Genomic DNA, 26,775 nt, shown 5'->3' on the forward strand with positions numbered 1-26,775 from the left:
TTTGCCACAATGTCTCTTTTGAAAATGTCATAGGTTCCCAGTTCCGCATGGGAAAACAAAAGGTTGTACCTAATCTGAGTCAAGCTTGTGGCTCCTCCCTGATCGTTGTCCAGTTTGTCCTAAATCCCTTTTCCATGTGTTGGCACAAGTTGCACACAGACCCAGGAAATGAATCATGTGATCCAAACCCAGTGGTTCTGTCTCTGTATTACTGTCTGGTAGAACACTATCATTTATTATAAGAAGCAGTTATAGGTGTTAAACTTATCATTGATTCTTTTCTTGAACAGGGTGTTTCAGCTCCAGCTTGAAGTCCCTCTGCTGAGCAAGGCGTGTTTATTTGCATGGCACTTTATACACGAACGAGGCAATTCAAAGTGCTTTTATGAAGCACAAAAGATATTAAGAAAAGGAATACGAGACAATGTAAAAGACACATTTAAATGATTTAAAAGGATAAAAAAATGGAAGAAAACATGAAGCTTAAATAGAGTAAACAGATAAAAGGAGAAGAGAAATTACAGTGAGTGCAGTTCAAGATAGGACTAAATAATACTAACAAGTTTAACTTAATAAAACACAGGCAAACAGAAAAGTCTTAAGCTCTAATGCATCTATTTTACAGATCCTGCAAACAACGGCAAATTGATGAATTTAAAAAAAAGTAGTCTCTGTTGACTTAAGCTAATATATTTACTCTAGACCCAGGAGACAGACTCTGCATTTGAGAAACAGTATAGAATCTGCTTAACTTCTCCTTCCCCCCATCAGCCTATTATACCAAACTGCAATGAGGACAAGGTCACGGTTAGTTCCTTCTCTGAACAACAAAGTCCAGTAAGAACAGTTTGCAAAAAGCAAATCTCAAATCCTGGGACACTACAAGCTTCATGACTGCACAGTCTGACATCACAGCGATTTATTTCAAAAGCCAGTTTAACAGTGATTCAGCAAGTATTCATTTAAATTTCAATAAAATCTGCCACGCTCATTGTAACAAAACCCTGCAATTATAAACCTGCTTTAACCAAGTCAAATTTCTAATCCCCTGTGTTTACCTTTTGTACTAACCCATCCCTCGCTCCTTGAGTTGAACCTGAGCATATCAGTCAAGTGTTATTCTCACTGAGCTAAGAGTTACGCACTGGTTACATGGCACTTTTTGGCGAGCCAGCCAGGAGCGAGGGTTATATAGGTTAACTGCACAGTATGATCTGTTAATTGAGCACAGGAAGTTGCTTTTTGATTTATCTGAATATCCCCATGGTTAGCCATTTTTTTTTACCCTTGACTCAAGATAAAGATAATGGCAGACAGTAGTGACCAACTGTTTGTGTGTGTGTCGGGTGTTACCAGTAGTGATGAAGATCAGGACATCATTGACTCCCTGGAAAAATATGGCCCAGTAGCTGGAATAAGGAGAGTGCAAAACACAGGAGAATCAGATAGAGAAACAGTCATTGTTGAATTCAAGTCAGAAGCTGTAAGAGCCGATATTGAGTTTCTTCTCCCTATGGAAGTAGTGAATGTGGCCAACCCAAGTGTAAAGTGGCAAGTAGACCATGTTCCAACACTTACCTCATCTGACCAGACCACAACAGTCTTATGCCCGTCATCCACTGACTCCAGTAACAGCAGTGACTCTGATAATGGTGCCCACTCAGACCACAGCACCACACCTCTAGTACGCAGAAGCAAGAAAAAATCTGAACATAACGAGCCTCTTACACCACTCGCAACTACTACGACAGCCAAACCAGATGAATCCGGTACAATTAAAAGGAAATGCACTATACATACGAGTCCAGCAACCCCAACTTTAAGTAATGCAGTCACAACCCCACCTGAAATACAGCGCGTTGTGGTGGAACATGTAATCAAAAGTCAACCAAGCAACTCCAAATGGATGAGGACGTTCTCTGGTAAAATACCCAAGCCCCCAGGTGAGGCAGATTATGAGACATGGTCTTTACATGCAGAGTTGATGTTTAATGATGACAGTCTTTCAGTTGATGTGCAACGAAGGAAGATATTAGAGAGCCTACTTCCACAGGCTTCAGATGTGGTAAGGCAATTAGGTACTTCCGCACACCCCAGACATTATGTGCAGCTGCTTGATTCTGCATATGGACTTGTTGAAGACGGGAAGGAGATATTTGCCAGGTTCTTGAACACCAATCAGAATCCGGGGGAGAAGGCATCTGATTATTTACAGAGACTACAGAGTCTCCTGTGCACTGCTGTGAAGAGAGGTGGTGCAAAGCAGGTGAATGCAGATCGACACCTCCTAAAGCAGTTTAAGCGTGGTTGTTGGGACCACCGCCTCGTCTTGCAGTTGGAGCTAAAAAATGAAACCCCTCCTAACTTTGCAGAGCTGTTGTTACACGTACGCACTGAAGAGGACAGGAGAGCATCAAAACATGATAGGATGCAGCGCCACTTTGGTTCCTCCAAGACCAAGTCTTCTGTAAACATTCACTCTGCGCCTGGCATCTCTCTCTGTGATTCCAGTGCTAGCTTACTGCAGTCATACATCTCTGAAACTGAAAGTCTGAGAAGACAAGTAGCTCAGCTACAGATGCAGCTCAACAGCAAGAAATACAAGAAAGAGAAAAAACGGGAATTTACAGCTGCAGTACCAACAGAGAACTCCCCTGCACTAGTGGCTGAAGCACAAGTTAATCAAGTTATGCTGCGGAACACACCCTCTCCAAGACCTCAGCCAAAGGCCTGGTTTTGTTACAAATGTGGAGAGGATGGACACATTGCCCGGAACTGTGACAAGCCCATGAACAAAGCTCTTGTAGACCAGAAATACGCAGAACTTAAAGAGTGGGCAGGGAGAGTGGGCAGAGTGAAACTACAGTGAAAGAGCTCCATAGTCATCCCTGCTGGGAAGAAAATGGCTGTAGATGGCCGTGTAAGACATGTCCCCAGTGTTCATGGTGCGCCTCTCCTGGTTGAACCCCCCACTAACATCAGTTTGCCAAGTGGCTTGATATCCTGTAGTTACATCATGGCAAGCCCATGTCAGACCTCCTTTAAAGTTCCTGTCCTCCTCAAGAATGAGTCCGCACATCGTAGTTCCAGCCCATCGAACTCTGGCAGAACTCTCAGTGCCATTATCCATCTCTTCCTTGACCTCCACCAATGATATTAAAGTTCAAACCTCAAACTCGACTAACACCACTGCCCAGTGTTTCACAGCTAGTCAAAGGAAAAACTTCATCCAGTTTGAGTTCTCTGACTCCCCTTTGTCAAAGGAATGGAAAGACAGGATTACCAAGAAGTTGGTAATCCTTCGCCAATTGTTGTGGTGAAGATAAAAAATGGACAAATCCGCCTATGCGTGGATTACAGAAAACTGAACAGCCAGACGATCAAGGATGCTTATGCACTGCCACACACTGAAGAAGCTTTTGCATCCCTGACAGGAGCAAGGTGGTTTTCTGTCATGGATTTAAAGTAAGGCTATTATCAAGTGGAAATGGAAGAAGAGGATAAACATAAAACTGCCTTTGTCACACCAATGGGTTTTTGGGAATTCAATAGGATGCCGCAGGGAGTAACCAATGCTCCAAGCACCTTCCAGCGAGTTATGGAAAAGTTTATGGGATCGCTAAATCACAGAGAGGTGCTGGTATTCCTAGATGATCTCATTGTGTTCTCCCATACCTTGGAAGAGCATGAGGAGCTGCTTTTGAGAGTGCTGAACCAACTGAGAGAATTTGGTCTGAAATTGTCATCAGAGAAGTGTTATTTCTTCAGAAAGTCTGTGAAATACCTAGGGCACATAGTGTCAGAGAAGGGTGTGGAGACAGACCCTGATAAGATCGCTGCACTCACCTCTTGGCCCCGCCCGAACAACATATCCGAGTTGAAGTCGTTCCTCGGCTTCACAGGATACTATCGAAGGTTTGTTAAGGACTACTCCAACATTGCAAAGCCTTTAAATGAGCTGACTGCTGGGTACGTTCCTACAAAGAAAAAGAAACAGGATAACACGTCGAAAGGTCAAGGGTCATTTTCAAATGCTGACTTAAAGAAACCCTTTAATGACAGATAGACGCCCTTATGTGAGGAGGCATTCAAAATCCTCATTGAGCGCTTGACCACAGCACCTGTACTTGGATTTGCAGACTCCAAGAAGCCATACATACTCCACACAGATGCTAGCTCACATGGACTTGGAGCTGCTCTGTACCAGGAGCAAGATGGTCAAATGAGGGTTATTGCATATGCCAGTCGAGGGCTGTCCAACTGTGAACGCAGGTACCCCACTCACAAACTTGAGTTCCTCAGCCTCAAGTGGGCAATCACGGATAAATTCGCTGACTTTCTCTATGGAGTGGAGTTCAGTGTGCTAACTGACAATAACCCCTTGACTTATGTCTTGACCTCTGCAAAACTGGATGCCTGTGGTCATCATTGGCTTGCTGACCTTTCCAACTACAATTTCAGCATCAGATACAGGGCTGGCAAAAAGAACCAGGACGCAGATGGATTATTGAGACGTCCTCATGCCCCTGTAGAAATTGATGACAGTGCAGCAGTTGAGGATGAACGAGTGTAGCGGTTTATGTCAAAGTTTCTGGAGGAGGGAGGGGAGGACACTTTCCCAAAGGAGGCTGTTAAAGCTCTCTGTGAGAGACACCAGCTGGACAAACTCACCGAAGCAGAGGAAGAGAGTGGTAACTTACCTGTCATCGTGGAGTGCCTAGCAATGGATGAACGTGCTATTTGCCCTGAATATGCTCAAGCTGACCTGTTGCCTGGATCCACCACACTTCCTAGAATGTCCCAGCAGCATTGGGCTGTGGAGCAGAGGAATGATCCAACAATCAACAGAGTGATAGACATCATCAGAGTAGGTAAGCGCCTCACTTACCGTCTCCGGTAGAAAGAGGAAAGGGAGGTACAGTTATTGCTCAGAGCTCAGGATCGGCTGGTACTGAGAGATGAAGTCCTGTACAAAAAGTGCAGGGGTGAGAATCAACCTACCTTCCAGCTCGTTCTCCCGAGGAAATTCAGACAAATAGCACTGATGAATCTCCATGATGATGTTGGTCATTTAGGGTATGAGAGGACAGTGGATCTAGTGCGTGCACGGTTCTATTGGCCAAGGATGTGTTTAGAGGTTGAGGAGAAAATCAGAAGATGTGAAAGGTGCCTTCGACGTAAGGCAAGGGCAGAGAAAACAGCCCCCCTTGTCAACATCAAGACCAGCCGGCCACTTGAGTTAGTGTGCATGGACTATCTCTCATTGGAGCCAGACAGCAATGGCACAAAAAACATACTTGTGATAACTGACCACTTCACAAAGTATGTGGTTGCAGTACCCACTCCTGACCAAAAGGAAAAGACAGTGGCCAAGGCACTATGGAATAACTTCCTCGTACACTATGGCATACCTGAACGCTTGCATAGCGATCAAGGTCGCAACTTCGAATCTGCCATCATCAAAAATCTCTGTGACCTCTTGGGGATAAAGAAATCGAGGACAACGCCTTACCATCCGCGTGGTAATCCGGTTGAGCGCTTCAATCGGACATTGCTGGCAATGCTTGGAACCCTTGAGGAGGAAGATAAAGTGAGGTGGCGTGACCATGTGCAACCATTAGTCCACGCCTATAATTGCACAAAAAATGACACTACCGGATTTCCCCCTTAGCAATTAATGTACGGAAGGCAACCAAACCTGCCTATTGATGTGGCATTTGGGCTACATCCTGAAGGACAGAAAACAGTCACTCATAGTGAGTATGTGAAAAAACTGCGAGAAACACTGGAGGAGAGTTACAGACTGGCTGTTGAGCACAGTGATAAGACGGCTCTACATAACAAACAGAGGTATGACTTGAAGTTCAGAGAATCCACTCTACGAGTTGGAGACCGTGTCCTTGTGAAAAATGTGGGGATACGAGGAAAACACAACATTGCAGACAAGTGGAGCTAAACTGTCTACAAGGTGGTGAAACACATTAGTGATTTCCCAGTGTATGTAGTGGCTCCACTCACCTCCGAGGGCCCGGAGAGGACATTACATCGAGATCTGCTCCTACCTTGTGGGTTTCTTGCACCTTCAGAGTCAGCTGAAGTCAGTGAGGTCGGTCGGAATAACCGAAAGGAGAAAACTACCAGAACCTCCCGGAAAGATCCTGTACCTGAAATTGAAGAGGTAGAACATATGCATGATAGTGATGAAGAAGTGGAATTGCTCTGTCCATTAATAGGCCAAGATGGGGCTACTTACCCATCATTCACCGTTGTGGGCTAGGGCAAAGATTAAGCCTCCCTTTGAATTGGATGTGAATCTAGAAAGGCCAGATCTCAACCCAACTGCTAGAGAATTCCATCCCCAACAAATGGTAAAAGAGGAGCACTCAACCATGTTCCAGATTCCAAGTGTGGAAGCAGAGGTGGGGGATGTGAGCGTACCTGTGGATGATGTAAACTTACCTGTGGAGGAAATAGAACTACCTGTTCATGTACCTGTTGATGAAGGTCAAGCAGTACCTACTGAACCAGTCAATGGAGAACCTGAAAAGGAAGTTGACAATACAGAACTGACAAGGTCAGTTCAGAGAGCTATGAGAGAGGAGGACAAAAGAGACAATACCAGTTCTATACAGGATGGAAGAGAACCAGAGGCCAGGTGGCCAACCAGAACTAGAAGAGAGCCTGACAGGTTATCATACAAATGTCTTGGAAATCCTTTGACTCTGGTCTTGCGCTCCATATTGCATAGCCTTGACGGAGTTTTTACAGAAGCCCTTGATTTGTCGAATGCACCAAGCATTTCACCTTTCCCTTACACAAGTCCAGTGATTGATATTTAAGTGTGAATTGACATGCAGAGATGCATGACAATTAAGGGCGGGTGGATGTAACCCCTATAAAATACAGTTTTGGGTTTACTAACTTTATTTCAGATTTATTTTTGTTTTAAGATATAAATGTATGAGGAGAACTGTGTTTTGAGGTGACTGTCATGGTTTGAAATAGCCACTAGAGGGCGTTTTATGTACGTGCTATGCTGTAAGTTCAGTGGGCGTGAGCGTTGCATGCTGGGATCAAGACGCTCCAGCAGAACTTGACGTTAACAAAATGGCGATACAGCCAAGAGTGAAGTTAATGATCTTTTATGGAGGAAATATTGTTCATTTTCATGTTCCTGAGTCTGGGTACGTCTGAAGTTGTTGTCAGGGAGTTCCAGACCACTACGACCGGAGGATTTGCTCCGATTGTTTTTTTTGAGTTGCTGAATCTCCATTTTGGGACAGTGTGGCTATCATCCTGGGTCCCTGTCCGACGTGAGACAGGGTCAGAAAAGATTGGGATTCTCGTCTTCGTCATCTTCCTGATGCCTGAAGCAGATAAGATCTAGGCTGCAGCAAGCATACAAGCATACATACACTCAACCACACATCCTACCCGGGTAGCACACAGCACATATACACTATACACTGGACAACCAGATGAACATTGGTGTCAGACAGCGATAAACTATGAAGAGACATTTTATTTCTAGTTTTTGTTTTATTAGGTTGGGGATTGAATCTAAACTGTGATTCTGATTTTTTTTTGTTTGTCAACTGTGAAAATAAATCCCGTGTTTACCTTTTGTACTAACCCATCCCTCGCTCCTTGAGTTGAACCTGAGCAGATCAGTCAAGTGTTATTCTCACTGAGCTAAGAGTTACGCACTGGTTACATAAGAGTTGCTGAAATAACTATTCAGACCTGAATTGTGCCAAGCTGCATCTTCAGAAATGGAGAAGTTGGTGTCCTGAATAACAGGAGTGGTTTGAAAGCTGTGTGCTGTAACTGATTCAGTGGGCTGATTCCAGACAAAAGCTTTGATGTGCCTTTTGTGTACATCTCTTCTGCACATGCAGGGGTTCTCTGCTGAGATTTTCATTGTCTCTGTTCCTGCCTGATAATCACTTGATAATCTCTTACAGTGCTGTAACACCGCTTGCCTGCAGTTGTGCTGACAGAAAGTGTATCGTGTAAGCCCAAGCCCTCAGCTCAGGCTCTGTGTGTGTGTGTGTGTGTGTGTGTGTGTGTGTGTGCGTGTGTGCGTGTGCGTGTGCGTGTGCGTGTGTGCGTGCGTGTGCGTGCGTGTGTGCGCGTGTGTGCGTGTGCGTGTGTGTGCGTGTGTGTGCGTGTGTGCGCGTGTGCGTGTGTGTGTGTGTGTGTGTGTGTGTGTGTGTGTGTGTGTGTGTGTGTCTGCTTTATGACACTGATCCAAGAAGAAAATGATGATTCTCATAAAAGTTAAGCTCTGACAGCTGAGGCAACCAAAAGGGAGAATTTACTCTTAACAACTTGGGACAAATGACTTGTTTGAATAATGGAAAAAAAATCAGTATCATTAGCTTGGCCTGTGCTTTTAATAGCTCCGTCTGCCACCTTCCCTCTTCATCAGTTAAGGACTGTGACTGAAAGATAATTCTTTTCATTTTTTTCCTGAACACAGTGAGTGTGTAACAATGCTTTGTTTTTATCTCCAGGGGGAAGGAGTTTGGTCATGATGTAGATTTTATCGTGACCACTCCAGAGCCAGGGAGGGAGAGGAGTCTGCTGCCCGACATCATTGATAGTCTGGAAGAACAAGTAAGTATGCTCTTTCTTTTTTTTGTTTTTTTTGCACTTAAGTCAAGTAACGAGGATGGTGAACTATTTTTGTGAATAAATACAAAGGCACAAGAATAAACAGGGCATGGCAGATTACCCTCTTGAAAACCCTTTCATTAAATTGAGTAGGGATATTTCTGAACACTGCTTTGCATTGAAAGTTAAATTACTGAAAGTGGTATAGGGTTTCAGAGCGCCAAACTTTGGGGCCATTTGTTGTTTTCATATCCTGTCCCATCAGTCCTTTTTGAGGTAAACCAAGCCTAACTGGTATACAACACAGCTCTTTTAATAAGTAACTCGACTCTAGGTACATGTTTCTGCATTAGTAAATTACATGTACAGTCAGTTCAGTACACTGTTGATCAGGAATCTGAATAGAAGTGAAGGACATGTACCGAATACAGGGGTTGGACACAATACCATGTACACCAGTGTACAACACAATGTAGTCCTGTACTACAAAACCACAAACTGCAGCCTTGAGAAATAGTGTTGGATTGTTCCCTTTTGACATGATCTCAATACAAATGTAAGATTTGTACATAAGGTAGTAATTATTGCAGGGCTGTGGTACTTGCATTACATTGTAAAGGAGCTGACTGTACAAGCTCTTTGTAACTTAATACTTTTGATTTGAATGAATTTGATCAAATTCAAAAGTGCTTTATTGGCATATACGTTTAAAAATGGTTGGCACAGCTGTTTCAGAGCAGTGAGTCCAGTGATGTGACTGGCTGAGGGTGTGTTTGTTCATCACCAACCCAGCCCTTTTTCACTTTCCTCTGCTGCACCCAGGAGTTTGATTTGTGCCTTAGCATTTACCTTAACCCCAAACTACTACTGAAAACACTCAAACTAAACTAAACTGGACACCAGGGACATTTTGTATCCATGCTATGTTATCATTTATCACATTCAGAATAAATGAGAAAAGATGGAAAAAATAAAGTTGGTCGTCATAAAATCCCAATGAGCATTGTGAACTATGTGATTTGGAAATGATAGCACTATTTAGATATATGATAAAAACCTCATGAATTTTAAAGTCAGTCTTCTATTAAGTGCCACTGCAGGATACTGGAGAATTTTCTTGATAAAAACATGAAGAATTTACAATACTTCTTGCCTGCAGAGCATACTGTATGTTTTGCTAATAAGACATTAAATGGAGTTTGTGACTTTTCCATCATTCAGAACTGTGTCCTTGAAAACTTGCAGCAGTCTTTTCATAAAAGTTAGACAGAAAGGTGGTCTGGTTTCTCCTGATTTAGCTGCCTTTAATGGAAAGAGATTGGGAAAAGGTGAGTGAATCAGGTAAAAGAGAAATTGTACAATTTAGCAGGTTACTTAAAGAACTTTTAGCAGGGCTTTCAAGGACCATGGGCAGCACTGGAGACCCCTTAATGGAAAATGGATCCTTTAATGGAAAATGGGCAAAAAAGAGAGGTGGGTGAGAGGAGAGAAAAAGGAGAGTATGACTGTGGGAGAGAGACAGGGAGAGAGACAGATAGCGGGTGATTGAAGCAGAGAGAAAGCAAGTAGAAAGTGAGAACAGAGAAAATGTGTGAGCGTGAGATAAAACGGAAACAGACAATGTTAATGGCAGGCTATGTTTACATACACTTAATGGTTTAATTATTGGCTGTACTCAAACGATGACAATTATTTGCTGCTAATATCAGTAATGTGAAAATATCAATGTGCTACAGAAGTGTCCAATTAAAACCCATTTATCTAATTACATTAAACTGAGGTCTTAATCACAATTTTGCAAACACAAGTCCTGTGAGTTCATATTCGTACGTACTGTACTGCTTTTACCTCATCCAGCTTTCAAGTCCTACAAGATTAAATGAGCCAGGAAACCTATTACATTTAAACAAAAAGGAGAATCGAAATATTTGTTGTGCGTTTGCAGAGATTCAGCTCCTGAGAGGAGGAAATTACCAAGTTCTCCAAGTTTAGTTTTATAACCATTGACTGAATTTGCAGTTAGATATCTGGCAAACATGAACCAGAAGTTGAAAAAAAGAAGAAGAATTCAAATTGAACTTTTTCTAAACTACCAAAGTTTTTTTTTTTTATCTACAAAGAGAATGGTTTTCTTCCCTGAACATCACATTACTACATGTATCATACGTATACATGTATATACACCAGAGGTGTCCAAACTGTTCCACAAAGGGCCGTGTGGCTGCAGGTCTTCGTTCCAACCAATCAGGTGCACACAGTTTGACCAATCAACTGTCTGAAGATGGAGATCAGTTGATTAAATGAGTCAAGTCTGGTGTGCTGCTGCTTGGTTGGAACAAAAACCTGCAGCCACACGGCCCTTTATGGAACAGTTTGGACACCTCTGATATACACATATTTTTCAGAGGGCACTGTTGCATATTGGCAATGTGACATGAACATGGCCTAAATTATTATTTCTTTTCTGTGTGTGTTGTAAAATTTTGCCAAAGATAGTGTGAAGCCTCAGCAGTCTGAGTTTGTGTTAACGCAGGTGTTTTGTGCTTGCAACGAGCCCGCCCATCTGTGAGTGCCTGGACATATCCCTCCTATACTGCTGAGCAAGAAAACACTGTCTATAGAAATACAAAGGAAGAATCTGGTCCTAAAAAGACAGTCATTTTGGATGAGACTCATCCATGATTTGGCAAATTAAAAATGGATTTTGTCCTGATTTCTTAAAGTGTTACATTATGAAGGGCTATCTTCAGCCAGTATGATGAGGAGGAATAAAAGATGGAAAATTGTTTTTAGCCTCGTGAGCTTGTCTACATGTGCTCTGGAAGGCAAATAGAAAAAAAGACACATAATAAACCGTCCTTGAAAAACTGGACAGCAAAGGCAAAAAGCAGTAAAGCTTCTTAACCAACCTTTATTTAGTTGGGACAAAGCACAAACCTATTACTGCAAAACATGACAATGAAAACATAATAAATATTCATGCAACCAAAACTTCTGTCAGTCAAATTCAATTTCTGATAATCTAAAAGTCCTTTCAAAATAAGTTACATTTCAATTTCTGAATCCCAGTTTTATTATCGGAGAAATCTGCCTCAGATTTTATAATGTAAGAAAATGTGGACCAGAGACAGACTTCCATTAGCTCTGTTCAGAATGTCTCAGCATCAAAATAATGATAATGTTGTGATGAGAAAGTTAATTAAAACTCTGATTAAGTATGTAGTTCACAACTTGGACTTAAAAATAAAAAAACAACTAAAACATTGTCAACCCTACAGCCATAGTAGTCTCCCGAGAGTCTGGGCAGTGGGTCTGGAATTATCCATACTTGTTTGTGCAAATAAAATATCTAATATCATTCAGACAGTTCAACTTCCACTGAATATAATGACACAGCATGTTGCAGCAAAACTGGATCTCCAAAGCCAAATGAAAATACATTATGGACAATATCACTTACAGAAAATGTACAGTATATGACATTTTGTGGGGGCAAAAAAAGGGAGAGGATGTGGAAGGACTTTTCTTTGTCAACACAGGCTTCTTCCTCAGATGAATGTGTAGTTGGAGATGGTCATGAGAGGAGACAAGTGTTTGATGAAGAGCAGGACCACGCTGTCTAGTCTCGCTGCTGGCTTCTTTTTGTCATCGCTGGGTTTAAAAATAAATCCCTCCATCCTCTGCCCCTCCTCCATCTACACCTCCACATGCCTCCACTCCTTCAGAGGTCCATCCTGATGATAATTACCTCCTACTTACTGGATGTTATCGCGGGAGGCTCTCACCTCTTGCAGCCACTTAGATTCACTATAGGTAGAGGGAATGAGGTGAAGGTGTGAAAGTATGTGTGAATGTGCGGGGATAAGGAGGCAGAATGGATGTGAGACAGTGAATTAGGCAGGTAGGGCAGGTGTTAAAAAGGCTTTAGGAGCCTAAGAAGGGACAGCGTGATACATTTGGAAGCTTTCTTCTCAGCAGGCTGGATGGAATATGGATGGAGCGGGGACTGGTCTGCAGGGACGAGGACACAAGAGACAATGATTAAGTGGAGGTAGCAGAGGTTGACTCTAAGTCATGTAACCTTGTCATCTGCAATCGAGCCCCTAGGGGCCCACGTGTCTTCACTCAGGCCTAATATCACGGGCAGCCCCTGCACCAACTCTTTCCGCACCCCTCTTCAGCCTGCAGGGAGTTAAAAATACATCTATCTAGAAACGTCCTTGTAAAAACGGGTTCATCATTTTTTTTCTCCCCCCCTCATCCTGCTGATATTCTGAAAGCATAACTTGGGGGCAGAGGCAAGGTCAGCCACCAGCTTCTGTGGCAGACAGATGAGATTCAGCTTGGCCCTGGTAATAGCGACGGAAAGACAGAAAGATGGAGAGCGCCATGTTTCACCCTCCATCCATCTGTCATCTCTGTCTCTAAATACTGTATAAGTGCTGCTTTCTGAGGGCTGAGCTGTGTGTGCATCGCCGCCATTATCATGCCATTCAGCTCAGGCTTTATTGTTCTGCATTAGATCTGAGTCAATGTGGTTAGGGCTGGGAGAGTTTCCCCTTTGGAAGAAGTGATTCAGACAGAGCTGCCCATGCAGCTGAGGTTGTTTCGCCGTCACATAGAGTTAGTCACTTTGAGATCTAAATAAAATGTGACCAGTAACGCCTAGTTTGACTGACATTGAGAGGACACACAAGCAGACGGACGCACAAACTGCTGCACTTTAACTTCAGCAATCAGTCTCTTTCATTCTGGCGAAGCTGCGAATCAAAGTCAAAGAGCAGTTCAAACGGTCCTGGCTAACGCACGCTAATCTGTGACTTGAAGGCAGGTTTTGAAGTCACTTTCTGTGAGTCAAAGAGAATGTGAGATGAGATCAGAGCGTCCTGCGCTCGTCCTCTGGATGCAGGTAGCCACGTTGGCCGCTGCGACCACTCTTCGCACTCTCTCAAGAAAAGACCCTGAGTAAATAATCAAATAGAAAAAACAATTTCAAAAGTCATGTTCACTTGACTTTTTTTTTTTTCCCCCCAAAGCTCAGAGGCGAAGCTTTGGGGGAAAGATTATCTTCCCGCTGTCCTCCTCTGTAATTCCCTCTGTAAACAGTTCTGGTGGAATAAGCTTACTCTCAGATGCTCGCTGACATTACCTGCTGTGTGGGAGATGATTACAGTGTGCTACTGGGCTAAACAGCCCCAGGCGATGCTGAGACGGAGAACTTCATGACATCCTGTTTTTATGCTAGATTTGCAAGTGTATGTGCATCAGACAGAACGAGAGAGACTGAGAGAAAGCAGCGCGACTGTACTGTATGTGCGTAGGCAGGTGGGCGGAAAACCTCGTCGAATGAAGGGAATCCATATTCAGGTACTTAATGGTCTGTGCAGCTGTCACCATAAAACATGAATACTTTTCTCTGAAGGCATCAATAAGATTCAAGGCTGGAAGAAATGCGCTGCCAGGAGGGACCAAAATATCTGCTGGAATACTGGAATAAGAAGTGACCTACATTTGTGGCCCTTGCGTATGAGATGGGTTGCAGACCTTCTCCCACAACTTGTTTGAAGTGTGGCTCAAGGGGATTTTAATTTCAGATTAGTCAGTGTTTAAGTGCTTTTATGCTGTCATTCTGGCCTCATTATCTAAGTGGGTGTTGTCGCTGCCTTTAGCTAAGCTATTACACAATGTAAAAGGAACTTTAAGAATCTTTCTCCTTGCCTATTACTGGGAGGTGAATGGCTATCTGTAATTGCAGAGGGAGAGCAGTCCAGGGGTGCAGCAGAGGGTGACATCGAGAATTTTTACCTGCAATTGCATGACAAACGGGTCCACGATTGAAGATAAGTGGAGGAGGGAAATTGAGGAGGGGGCTGGCGATTTCTTTGAGACCTTCTTCCCTCTGTGTGTCATTCAAAGTTTTCACCGTCACCACTTTGGATTTCTGACTACCTCCTTTACTCAGGGCCCTCCGGGAAACGCTGTCCTCTTCTGATAACTCATGCGGTTCAACAGTCAGGCAGGACTGTTTAGTGGTGGCTACTCAGGCTATGCTGACAAGGGGTTTAATGTTTTGTGATTAACCTAAGTCATGGGCTGGACGGGCGGAGCGGCTGCTCGCTGCACTCGCTCCTCCAATTATTGCTCCTTAAGGAGTGTGCGGCAGATTTATGGCCAGTGAGAGGAGAGTAGTATCCCAACAATTACGCTGGGCGGTGGAATTAAATTGACAATTTGTAATCTTAATCGCCTTAACACTCTTGCATCCAGGGAGAAGCATAATCAGCCAGGGTGAGGCCTGGAAGAAATCAATTCACAGACTGTCTTTTCCTTTTTTTCCTTTTCTGTCTTTCGCACTCTATACTCCTCCACCTATTTTTTACTTTCTCGAACTTCGTTCTCTAACTCTCCTGCACTCAGTCCATTTCACTTCTCTCTACACTTATGGCTTTGTTTCTCATCAGCGGTCCTCTCTCTTTCTCTCCTTCAACACACTGACATCTTACTTGGCAGAGATTTCCATTATCTAAGAAGTGGAACCATTTACCAGGGAATGGGCTTCAGCCATCTACCATGGCTGACTGGAGGCTCGTCTCTCTATTGGATCTTACACTCAACCATCCCCTTTTTTCACCACTCCGGGCTAAAATGAGACTGATGACAAGTCTGAGCAGATGTTCACATAGTAGTCCGAGTCCTTTTACTGCCGTCAATAGCCCTGTCGCTACCTTTGTTCTTTTGTCATGACAAAAGTCACAGCTTTTCTTTTTTAAAGCTTAATTTATCCAATCAAGTTGACTTCATTAATTTAAAAAGCAAGAGGATTTTATTCATGCATTTATTTGATTTCATCCATTTCACAAGATTTACAGCAACATTTCAAAACCATCTCTGTTTATGATTGCACCATCACTAACGTGATCCTACACTATAAGTTTTTAAAAATATAAAACGCCTGAAATGTGCTAAAACAGCAGTAATGAGATTTTCCCAAAAGTACTGACAAGTCTGACAAAGTGGGAATAAGACTAGAGTCTACAGCAGGGGTGGGCTGTTTTGTTCCCCCCCCCCTTTTTAAGCACTGTTCAACAGGGTGACCAGCATAGTTTTATACGTTTTAATGGAGATGCTGATTTATCTTTTAAGCGAGTATTTTTTATTTGAGTAATTAATTCCTCTTAGCAATAAAACAGGCTTATAAATCTGGTTAAGCAGCAAATGTTCCTTGCAAAATGCAAAAGGTATGCTTTGAGTTGCACAAGGTGACTTGAAATGAAAGTGATGGGTTAGTCACATTCAATAACAGTGACCTGTTTCAGTTATGGTTGAATGAATGCTGTTACTATGGTTACACAGTTGTGCTACAGTGTCATGTTTATTGGTGTTTACACAAGCCTGGTATTTTCATTGTTAATTAAACTATAAAAGGGAAAACCTTTGCTGTTCGAGGGGTGCTAATGATGGGGGGCAAATATTATTGCTCTAAGGCCAGATTTGGCCCTGGAGTCATAATTTGCCCATCACAGGTATACAGCTAGCAGATCTGTTAGGCTGAGGTTGATAGGAATGCCTTTAGTTTTGCGGGTATTTGGTCATAAATCAAAAGGTGGAGTAAGCTACATTTTTGAGGTGGTGACGGTATAGATGAAAAGTCAGAGGACCGTCACTGTGACAATCACAATTCATCCTGAGGAGGACATGAATGTGTGTGCCAGATTTCCAATAGTTACTTTGAAATGTCTCTCAAACCCACAAAGGCTGACCTCCGGGTGATGATGAAAAATCAAATGTTCACCAAAGTCACAAGAATTCATTGTCCGCAGACCATGAATGTGTGTAGCAAAAAAGTGGCTAAGAAAGTGGAAAAAAAAATTGGTAAACAACAATCAGTCAAGACGGTCACATAACCCATTCACATTAAAAAAAAAAAAAAATCACAGATCAGACCACCCACCAGTCCACTGGACATCATTCTGAGAAAATTCCGCTCACTCCTCCACTCACTGTTTTTAGATGGCAAATATCTAACCTTGTTTAAAGAAACATAACCTTGACTCAACCATACTCAATACCTCCAGGCCTGCATCTAAGCTGCCTTTTATCTCCAAGATTATGAAGAATCTGATTTTAAAGAGAGCTGCAGTGCTCATGGAAAGTAATAACATTTTGTAAGAATTGCAGTCAGGTTTCTGACAGCACCACCACCACCACTGCACTGAAACTGTGTGTGTGTGCTGATATTTTTAATGATCTTATAATGAACTCAGAAACAGTGTGGTGCTCTGTGATAGGGCTCTTGCAGTTAAGTGCACCATTCGGCCACAGATGATCCCAGTTTATTTACTGTGTTTCAAATAAAGGGCTGTTTTGTCTGTGGCTGGACATGAATGTCTCTCAACCTACCTTTGGTGGACCTAAAGACTCAGGTCAGACAGGGGGAGCAGTTGTCATCAGTTGTTTGCCTGTTTGTCTGGTAATCACTGCTACAATTGGTCCTTTAACAAATCAACCTTTAACAAATCAACCTCAAGTCATGCAGTCAAATATTTTATTATAATCATGCTTTTTGATCCAAGTTTAAATCTTGAGAAGTGTTCCAGTCAGTGAGTGTAAATACAAATGAAATGAAATGAGAATTACCCCCTCGTGCTGTTGTATGAATCTGCCAACCATTGAAGTTGCATCCACATCCATGTCTGTCCAGACTCATATATGCAGTGAAGATTTTGAAGGAAATTAATAAAAAGTATTGTGTATTTTGTCATAATTAGTCCATGAATTCTTGAGTTATTAGTAAGTTAGTCCTTGAGTCCAAGTGAACGTTTGAATAGAGCGGACTCACGGACAGAAAGACAGCATGACAACATAATGCCTCTCACCACAGCTGTCACCGGCAGAGAGGAATGAAAATTAAGTAGTTCCTGCCAGTCAGTGACAGACATTAAATCACTGTACTGCTGACAAAACCTGACTCAGGTCTGGCAAAAGCCTCAGTGCTTTTGACCACTTTAGATGTGGCATCCTGACTCCAGTGTCAGTTTTGGAATTAATGAAAGGCTTGACTGATCAAAGTCTGATCAACATCTTTCTTACAGATTGGACTTCAGTACTTTTAACCTTCTCTGATCCACTATGCAGGCTGTGATCCTCAAATAGGGCTGTATTTGGCTGCTCTGAAGTCTGGGGTAAAGATGAACGGGTCTGTCAGGGTCCCTGGGCGCTCGCTTGAGCTCGATAGAGTGGCTGTCCTCTTTAAAGTCACTCACCAAGACCCATGAAAGCTTTTTAAAAACAATTTTAGTTGCATGACTTATCATTATAGGGAATATCTTGTGGACTGGCATGTGTGTCTTGTGATTTTATGAAGAAAAAAGATCTACATCTGTTAAAATCCTGTAAACATAAATTATTGAAATTTTGCAGATATTAATATTGAGATACTTTATTTTTCTCTCTTTACCAGGGCATTTTGCTCTTTTGTGACTACCAGGCCTCCACCTTTGATGAATCCAACCTTCCCAGCCACAGGTTTGAGGCTATGGACCACTTTGCAAAGTGCTTCCTGATCCTGCGGCTGGTGGGAAGGAAAGTGGAAGGAGGTCTCAACTGTGCTGAGGGCGACCGCCGGGGCTGGAGGGCGGTGCGTGTAGACTTGGTGTCGCCACCTATGGATCGTTACGCCTTCGCTCTCCTGGGCTGGACCGGTTCCAGGGTATGAAGGACTATAGAGACAGAATGACAGTGAGGTAGCTGCAGGTGGAATCTATGAGCAGAAAAAAAGAAAAATGTACAAGTTACTGTATTTCATAATTAATAATTCATTGTGTGCGCCAACACCATGTAATAAAATGTTGCTTGGGCGCAAGAACAACATCAAGGTCAAGGCCTAGGTAGACTACAGTATTTTGCCACAAAGGGATTTAATTTGCAGTCTCTTTCTAAGAAGTCATACAGTCTACACAACTAAGTCACTTTGAAAGTAACTTGGAAGATATTGAAAATGCATACAAGGTTTGTGCAAGTGTATAACATTATAAAAATAAAGTATCTGTAATGTCTGATATCCAAAAACCCTCTCACTATTGACATATAAAGGGAAAAAGTCCTTCAGGAAGACAAAATGCATTCACTATTTCCTTTCAATGCCATAAAAACAGACAAATGAAACAGATTTTGATTTCAGACTATTGATCCTTTTCCTCCACAGCAGTTTGAGAGAGACCTGAGGAGGTTTGCTCGATTAGAGCGGCGGATGCTGTTGGACAACCACGCCCTGTACGACAAAACCAAGGTACTCAGTGCATCACTAGACACACGTGACAAGTGGAATTGACTTCTTTCTCAGTGAGCTCATAATACACACAAAAATCAGCAAAGATTTATTCTATAACATTTACACTAATGGTGTTGCTTCAACAAAAACCACAATTTTGTTTGCCAATATTTGGTACAGAGTGAAATACTGCACCTCAGCACAGACTGTTGAAATATGATACAGACATTCATATTTATGACATTATGTAACATATTGATTTATTTTGTGTATGCTTAAAACGTATGCAAAGTTCGGTAAGTTGTGATATTGATCTACTCTGCTGCATAATCCACTTCCCTGCTCGCTGTCCATCCATATGCTCAGTGTGTTCCAAACTCTCATATTTTCAGCAAAAGATGCCAAACCCAGACTGGATATCCAATTTTGAATGAATTATCAAATAAAACATGTTTATACTAACCTGGGACTCACCAGGGCCGCCACTGCACAAAAGGCATTACGGTCTGTGTGGAATAACCAAATACCAAATTTATTCAAAAGGGAAAAGAAAGGTACAGATTTGTTTGGTAAGATACTGCAGATTGTATTTCTCTGTTATTATTTGATTTCCATTTCCTTTAAGCGTAAGCTGTTTTTCTGGCAGTGTATACTCACAGCAGTTCAGGGGAAAAAGTGTTTGGGAATGCGAACTTTTTTGTTGCACCCTTACTTTATGACTCTGACAGGTCACATTGTGTTGGTGAGCAACAATCTCAAAGAGATATGTCAGTTGAAGAGTTATTCTTTCCGTAAGTCAGCTTGCAACAACTTGCTGTAAGCTGCATTGATCTATCCACATTTGTCACCATTTGTCACCGTTTTCTATTGTGATTTTTAATTAATGTAAAGTACAGTTTAAATAATATAATGTAGCAGAATGCATTGTTATTCTCTGTTCTGTTGTCATTGTCAGGATTATGAACTCCTGGTCGTTCCTTGTGAACCCCTTCTTGGTAACATCTAGCCAAACAGGAAGGGCGCTTTATGGTTGCAAACCACTGTCTCTTCACGTTGGATGGTCCTTAGACCCCACGTCATCTATTGCATGCTAGCTCAGTTACCTCTGTCAACCACTTAACTGTCTTCTTGCAAGTAATATTTTTTCTACTTAAAAGCTCGCAAAACTAGACCTATTTAAATCGCTGAACACACTGTATGGGTGACGATTCAGAGGTACTTGCTCTGTAAAATATGCTACTATCTATAAATACAAACATAGACATAGAGTGTGAATGAAAATCCACCAGCAGTGAGCGCAAAGGTCATCAGATCAGTGTTTCCCACAGAGTTTATACTATCAGCTGGGATTTCACACATCTCCCCTCTGAGTGTGTGTTTATTAATCTGCAGAGTGAATTACTACCAAAGCAGTAGTCCTCAGAGGCTGTTGGAAGGATTAGGGCCTGCATGTCCGAAGGCCTCAGCGGGAGAAACCTTTGACAAATTATTTCAAATGACTTTGTGCAATAGATTCTTCCCACTCTCAAAGTTGAAACGTCAGCAAGAACTGCATTTTTAATTATAGCACAGTGCTCAGTGGGAAGTGGCTAGGGTTTGACACACACACACACAAACAAAAACGAATTCACAGTATATATAACTACACCAGAGCAAGATGTTTCACATACCGAAGCGTTTTAATGTTCCAGTATGTGAAAGCACAAACTTGTTAATGTAAAGGTAATTGCAAAGGGGAGTTCATTTACACATTTCCAAATTAAATAAACCACATCTTACCTTACAAAGTTGTATGAAGGCACACAGTAAAGGAGAGTAGAATGTATTTACAGCATAACTCTTGCAATTTAATAACAGTTTAACTCTTTGCTTGCCTACAATGCTGGAGCTAATTAGGTTTTCTTTAGGAACACCTTGCCTTTGTTGGACTGATGTGCCTAATTGGCTTCAGGAAGGATGAAACTGTGGGTAGTCGTGTTTTCAAATAAGTCTCACGCAGTGGTGGTAATAGTGCTATGTTTAGATGGGCTGTCATAAATGGAAACCTATGACAAAGTCAGGCCTTTAGTCATCGCACATGAGATATTTTTAGCCATGCAGTGAAGTAGTTTTCCATATGTGAAAATCAGTTTTCACAACAGGTGTGATGAGCTCGGAGGCAGGGGTGACAGATGGCAGCGATTTTCACTGTTTCCATGCAGAGAGCAACAAGTAAGGGAGTTTGAATAGTATGCAGTATAATGAAGATTGACCTAACTGCAGACCAAACAAATACAAGCTCGTTTGAGATGTTCTGATCAATGAAGGTAGTTGCAGTCTTGGTATTAAATCCAAGTCATTTGTGTGTCATGTATCAGCTGGAATTGCACAAGCCCAGCTTTCTTATATCCTCATGGCTGAATTACAGCTTTGAGACAGTGAGATACACTCCTTACCAAACCTTTAGCAGCTTTGTTACCAAACACACCCTCAGACCCTGAACTCAGGAATGAAATCAGGGATTAAATGTCTCTTTTGGCAATTTGTGTTTGTGTTTCCACCACATCTGAAGAACCAGGAAAATTAGGAAGATGAATTGTTTGTAGTTTGCCAAGGTTTGATTGTGATCGGCCGATAGTCGAACCTCGGATCCAGGAGGAACAATGCGGTTTTCATCCTGGTCGTGGAACACTGGACCAGCTCTATACTCTCTATAGGGTGCTCGAGGGTTCATGGGAGTTCGCCCAACCAGTCCACACGTGTTTTGTGGATCTGGAGAAAGCGTTCGACCGTGTGCCTCGTGGGGTCCTGTGGAGGGTGCTCTGGGAGTATGGAGTCCGGGGCCCTCTGCTAAGGGCTGTCAGGTCTCTGTACGACCAGAGCAGGAGCTTGGTTCGCATTGCCAGCAGTAAGTCAGACCTGTTTCCAGTGCATGTTGGACTCCGGCAGGGCTGGCCTTTGTCACCGGTTCTGTTCATAATTTTTATGGACAGGATTTCTAGGTGCAGCCAGGGGCCGGAGGGAGTCCGGTTTGGGGACCACAGGATTTCATCCCTGCTTTTTGCGGATGATGTTGTCCTGTTGGCTCCGTCAAACCAAGACCTTCAACATGTACTGGGGCGGTTTGCAGCCGAGTGTGAAGCAGCTGGGATGAGAATCAGCACCTCCAAGTCCGAGGCCATTGTTCTCGACCGGAAAAGGGTGGCTTGCCCTCTCCGGGTTGGAGGAGAGTTCCTTCCTCAAGTGGAGGAGTTTAAGTATCTTGGGGTCTTGTTCACGAGTGGGGGAAGGACGGAGCGTGAGATTGACAGGCGGATCGGCGCAGCTTCCGCAGTAATGCGGTCGATGTACCGGTCCGTCATGGTGAAGAAGGAGCTGAGCCGAAAGGCGAAGCTCTCAATTTAACGGTCGATCTACGTTCCTACTCTCACCTATGGACATGAGCTTTGGGTCATGACCGAAAGGACAAGATCTCGGATACAAGCGGCCGAGATGAGTTTCCTCCGCAGGGTGGCTGGGCGCTCCCTTAGAGATAGGGTGAGGAGCTCGGTCATCCGGGAGGAGCTTGGAGTGCGGCCGCTGCTCCTCCACATCGAGAGGGGCCAGTTGAGGTGGCTCGGGCATCTATTCAGGATGCCCCCTGGACGCCTCCCTAGGGAGGTGTTCCGGGCATGTCTCGCCGGGAGGAGGCCCCGGGGAAGACCTAGGACACGCTGGAGGGACTATGTCTCTCGGCTGGCCTGGGAACGCCTCAGGGTTCCCCCGGAAGAGCTGGAGGAAGTGGCCAGGGAGAGGGAAGTCTGGGCGTCCCTGCTTAGACTGCTGCCCCCGCGACCCGGCCCCAGATAAGCGGCAGATAATGATGATGATGATGGTGACAGAGATGGAGAGACATCAGAATTTTCTTTTCGGCATATCAGTAAACACTACACACAATTTCTACAGAGTGCTGAGCCAATTATTCAATTATTCTGTCTGTTGACAGATCACTAATTGCCAACAATTTTGATAATCAGATAATCATTTAAGTAATTTATTTAGCAAAAATCCATGTTTGTACTTCTCAAATGTGAAGCTTTGTTGTTTTTTCTGTTTTATATCTTATGTCAATGTTCTGTTATATTTCAGTTTCCTGGCATTTTATAGACCAAATGATTAATTCAGATTTTCAGCCATGCAGAGAAGTCATTTTCTTATCATCACTTCTGACAACAGGTGTGATGAGCTCGGAGGCATGGGTGACAGATGGCAGTGATTTTTACAGTTTGCATGTAGAGAGTAACAAGTAAGGGAGTCTGAATATCTTGCAGTATAATTAGGACATAACTAAGTGCAGACCAAACAAATGCAGGTTTGTTTGACACATTGTGATCAACAAAGCCACGTGCAGCCTTTGCATTAAATCCAAGCCATTAACATGTCGTACATCAGCTGGAATTGCACAACCTCAGGCTTCTTTTATCCTTACAACTCTGACAGCAAGGAGTCGTGAAGAGTGAGATACACTCCTGAAAGTGCCTGAGTGTAAACTTAAAAAAGATTGACATGACTCTTCAGCTGAAGAACTCAGTTATTCAGCAGGAAAAGTTTATAGGACTGGCAAGGCGACAACAGAAATTCCAGGGAACCATCAATCTTTGTGACAGGCATCTCCGAAGCTCGTGTTTATCCTATCCTTGTGACTGTTCATTGCATCCTGTACGGCAGCCTCATCTCATTTCCAATGCATAGGGCAGAGCATCAAGCCGTTTGAGTTGCGAGCGGAGCGGGACAAGGGTGTAAGGCGTATCATTGCACGGATCGACAGGGGAGACACCCTGTCACCATGATGTCCTGTCAGCGGCTCCCCGGGGACAGAGGTCACTGTCCCCGGGATCACTGGGTGGCAGCTTCCTGACAGATATTATACACAAGCAGCCAACTCAGATGGTGTTTATTTAAATGCAAGGGCAGGGACTGGCTTGCTGACAGTGCAGCCATCCGTGCACTGGAGTGGACAGGGGGAAATCACACACACACAAACACACACACACTCATTCTTGCAGAAATGTTGCGTGTGTTTGTTGGATTTTGATGAGGTAAGAAAGTACGTCAAGCAGTAGATTCTTTAAAGTGTGAGGAGGGAGGAAACAGAAGAGAAGAACAGCAGGAGATTAAAACAGATAGATATCAGCTTTTGAGGATTTAAAAGTGCAGTTAAACAGCCAAAACTATTTTATCCATACACACACACACACTCACTCGCTTGCCTTAGCTGTGCCATCAGTTCCCAGGCTAGTTTCAAGGTCAGCAGACAGTTTAACTTGTTACGTTCAGACGGAATCGCACAACAGTGTGACCCGTTTTTCATTCCTCGCTCCATATCACAGCCGTAATTAACGTAATGAAGATCAATTAACTGTCTCGCTGTCTGTCCTGACACCGCCTTCACACAAAGCTGACTGTTCGCCTTGGACAGGAGAGGAGGAGTGTCCCCTCCTTTTCTTCTGCACCCGTTGCTGTTAATGGGTTCGCTGTATGGCTTTGGACAGTACGATAATGGCGCTTTCATCTTTTTCGGGTCCCTTCTAATTGGCCAGTGGTTTTGGAGAGACTCTGTGCTGCTCGTGTTACTGGTGTCAGAGAAACAGGGGAGCGATGAGGACTGATGTCTGCTTAAAGGGGAGACATCTCAGCTGAGGACCAAAGGCGGTCATTTAGAGGACTTTAATCTTGTGGGCTTCAGACAGGCTCTCAACGGATACAAGCTGGTCTCCATCTTATTATGAAATACTTAAAAAAAGATTACAGGGTTATACTCAAGCTAATGATCTCCTCCCAATTAGGAACAGACTCAGGAGGAATCTTAGAGTGTCTGTGGGATGGGGCTAGACAACTGTCACACAGAGAAACAATGGCTTAAGCTTCATGCACACCAGACATGTTTCCACTTTCAAGCATTTGCTGTGATTCAGTTTTCTTGCACGGGTGAAAAATGATGTCATTGGAAAACTGGTACCACCAAAAAAAAAGAAAAACAGCAGCAGAATGGCTGAAGGTGCAGGTTCTGGTCCACAGTGGGAACATATGATACAAACCAATTACAGGGAATGACCGCACAACACAAGGGTTTATGGGTATCAGGAGATGAGTTGTGACAGCTGGAGTTCCTCGTGCTCAGAAAGCCTCACATAACAAAATGAACAGACTATAACCTGTGTTGAGACTATGGGCTGAGGAGCACAGTTCCCTGCTCTTTGAAAGAGCACAGCTCTTTGTTGTTGTGGTTCTAAGTCATTTTTCCTCTTCGTCCTGCTGCCAAATCTTCCAACCTCATAGGATGACAAGTTCCTAAAACTTTAGGAAATATGGATCAACAGTAAAGAACCAAATCAGGAACTTAAAATTCATTTTCGTTGTGTCTGTCAGAGAGGCAGCTTTCACATATAGTAACAGCAACAGAGCCATCGTGGTGTTAGTTTTTTCCTGATACTGACTTGTGACATGCAGAGTTTGAGAAGGTCTGAAAACACAGGGGGCCAGTTGCACCAGCTGGACGTACACCTGGTCATGAGACTGGGCTGATGCCTAGTCAGACGTAGGTGGAAAGTGAAAAGTCTTGACTAGTTTCCAAGATGACACAGTGGTTTTATCTAATAAAAAACTTGAAAGGAAAAATGAAATGGATTGATTGATTGTGGTGGTGTGATGGTTTGGGTCTGCCCATGATTGCACACATTATGAGGGAGAGCGCACTGGTAAAAGTATGTGAGGAGAGACAGCTCTGGCTTGTCATGGCCCTCTGGGCTGAGCAGGAAAGGCAGTTACAGATGAGGCTGATCACTGTGTGCTGCATAGGATTGCTCAAGCACAGGTGTGTGTGGCTTATGTTTAGCTTAACCCTGTGAGACCTGAACTATGAAAGAATGGTCAGAAAATTCTAATTTTTCAAATATGAACTCTTTATTTGTCCCTTTGACAAAATGTAAAAAAAAAAAATTAAAAAAAAAAAATTCTAAGTATATTTTTTGTTTGTATCACACATGTCAAAACATTTAGAAAAGTGAGGAGTGTCTACCAGGAGTCAGTATACGAGCATAAGAGTTCATCTAAAAGGGTTAAATGCAAAGTTTATGCTTGATGGTGATGCAATGAGTCCCAGAAATGTGGGTATCATATATGATACGTACGGGCTCACAGGGTTAAATATGAAACACATCCACTGTTTATTTTAGCCTGCAGTTAAACTGGTATTGGTTATTAGAGAGTAATGTTATGTGATGATGCCTAGCTGCTGAATATAGGCATACGAATAGGTTTTCTTTGGTTTAGATTCCACTGCTTGCACAGTGAAATAAGGATGGAGCCAGAGAGGGCATGCACCATCATGTGTGCAGCAGCTGTGCTGCACAACGTTTACATAGCCAAGACAGTGCCTCCCCCGATGGAGGATTTGGCACCAGTGGAGGCAGAGGTGGAACAAGCTGCAGAGGAGGATGTGATGGCTCATCTCCTCAGAAGCAATATAATTTGGCTGATCAGCCTATGAAATAACTGATTGATTATTTAGATGTTCATAAACACACTGTCCTTCTAAATTGTATAGCTGGTCCTTCACTCTCATAGTTGAATTTCTAAGACAAGTTTTGATTTCTCAAGATCAAGCTTCGTTTCCACCCGTAACTTCTTCTTCTCCATCTTCACTTTCAGAATTTCTTTCTCCAGCAACAGACTGGAGATCAGGATCTTTTGTCCATCAAACAGGCACAGTTGCCACATTTTTAATTAGCTTATCACTTTTTACTAGCCTACTGTTTTTAAGAGGCCATGTTGCCTTCATAACTGGTGTCTGTTGAACTTGTATTTAATGTGGAAGAAAAGCTTGGTTCCTCTTCAGCTTCAACTTGATCTATTGATCTATGAACTATTCT

At 43.0% G+C, this 26,775-nt stretch overlaps 1 protein-coding gene across 1 annotated transcript in view; it reads left to right on the forward strand.

The window, feature by feature from the left end:
* dntt (deoxynucleotidyltransferase, terminal) overlaps nucleotides 1–26,775 on the forward strand; it is an 85,061-nt gene that overhangs the window by 32,899 nt on the left and 25,387 nt on the right. Inside the window, exons 8-10 of the mRNA XM_041050068.1 lie at nucleotides 8,517–8,619; nucleotides 18,077–18,325; nucleotides 18,821–18,904. Of these exons, the coding sequence (XP_040906002.1) occupies nucleotides 8,517–8,619; nucleotides 18,077–18,325; nucleotides 18,821–18,904 (436 nt within the window). The remainder of the gene's footprint in view (nucleotides 1–8,516; nucleotides 8,620–18,076; nucleotides 18,326–18,820; nucleotides 18,905–26,775) is intronic.

This window comes from Toxotes jaculatrix, chromosome 11 (assembly GCF_017976425.1).
Source record: "Toxotes jaculatrix isolate fToxJac2 chromosome 11, fToxJac2.pri, whole genome shotgun sequence".
NCBI lineage: Eukaryota > Metazoa > Chordata > Actinopteri > Toxotidae > Toxotes > Toxotes jaculatrix.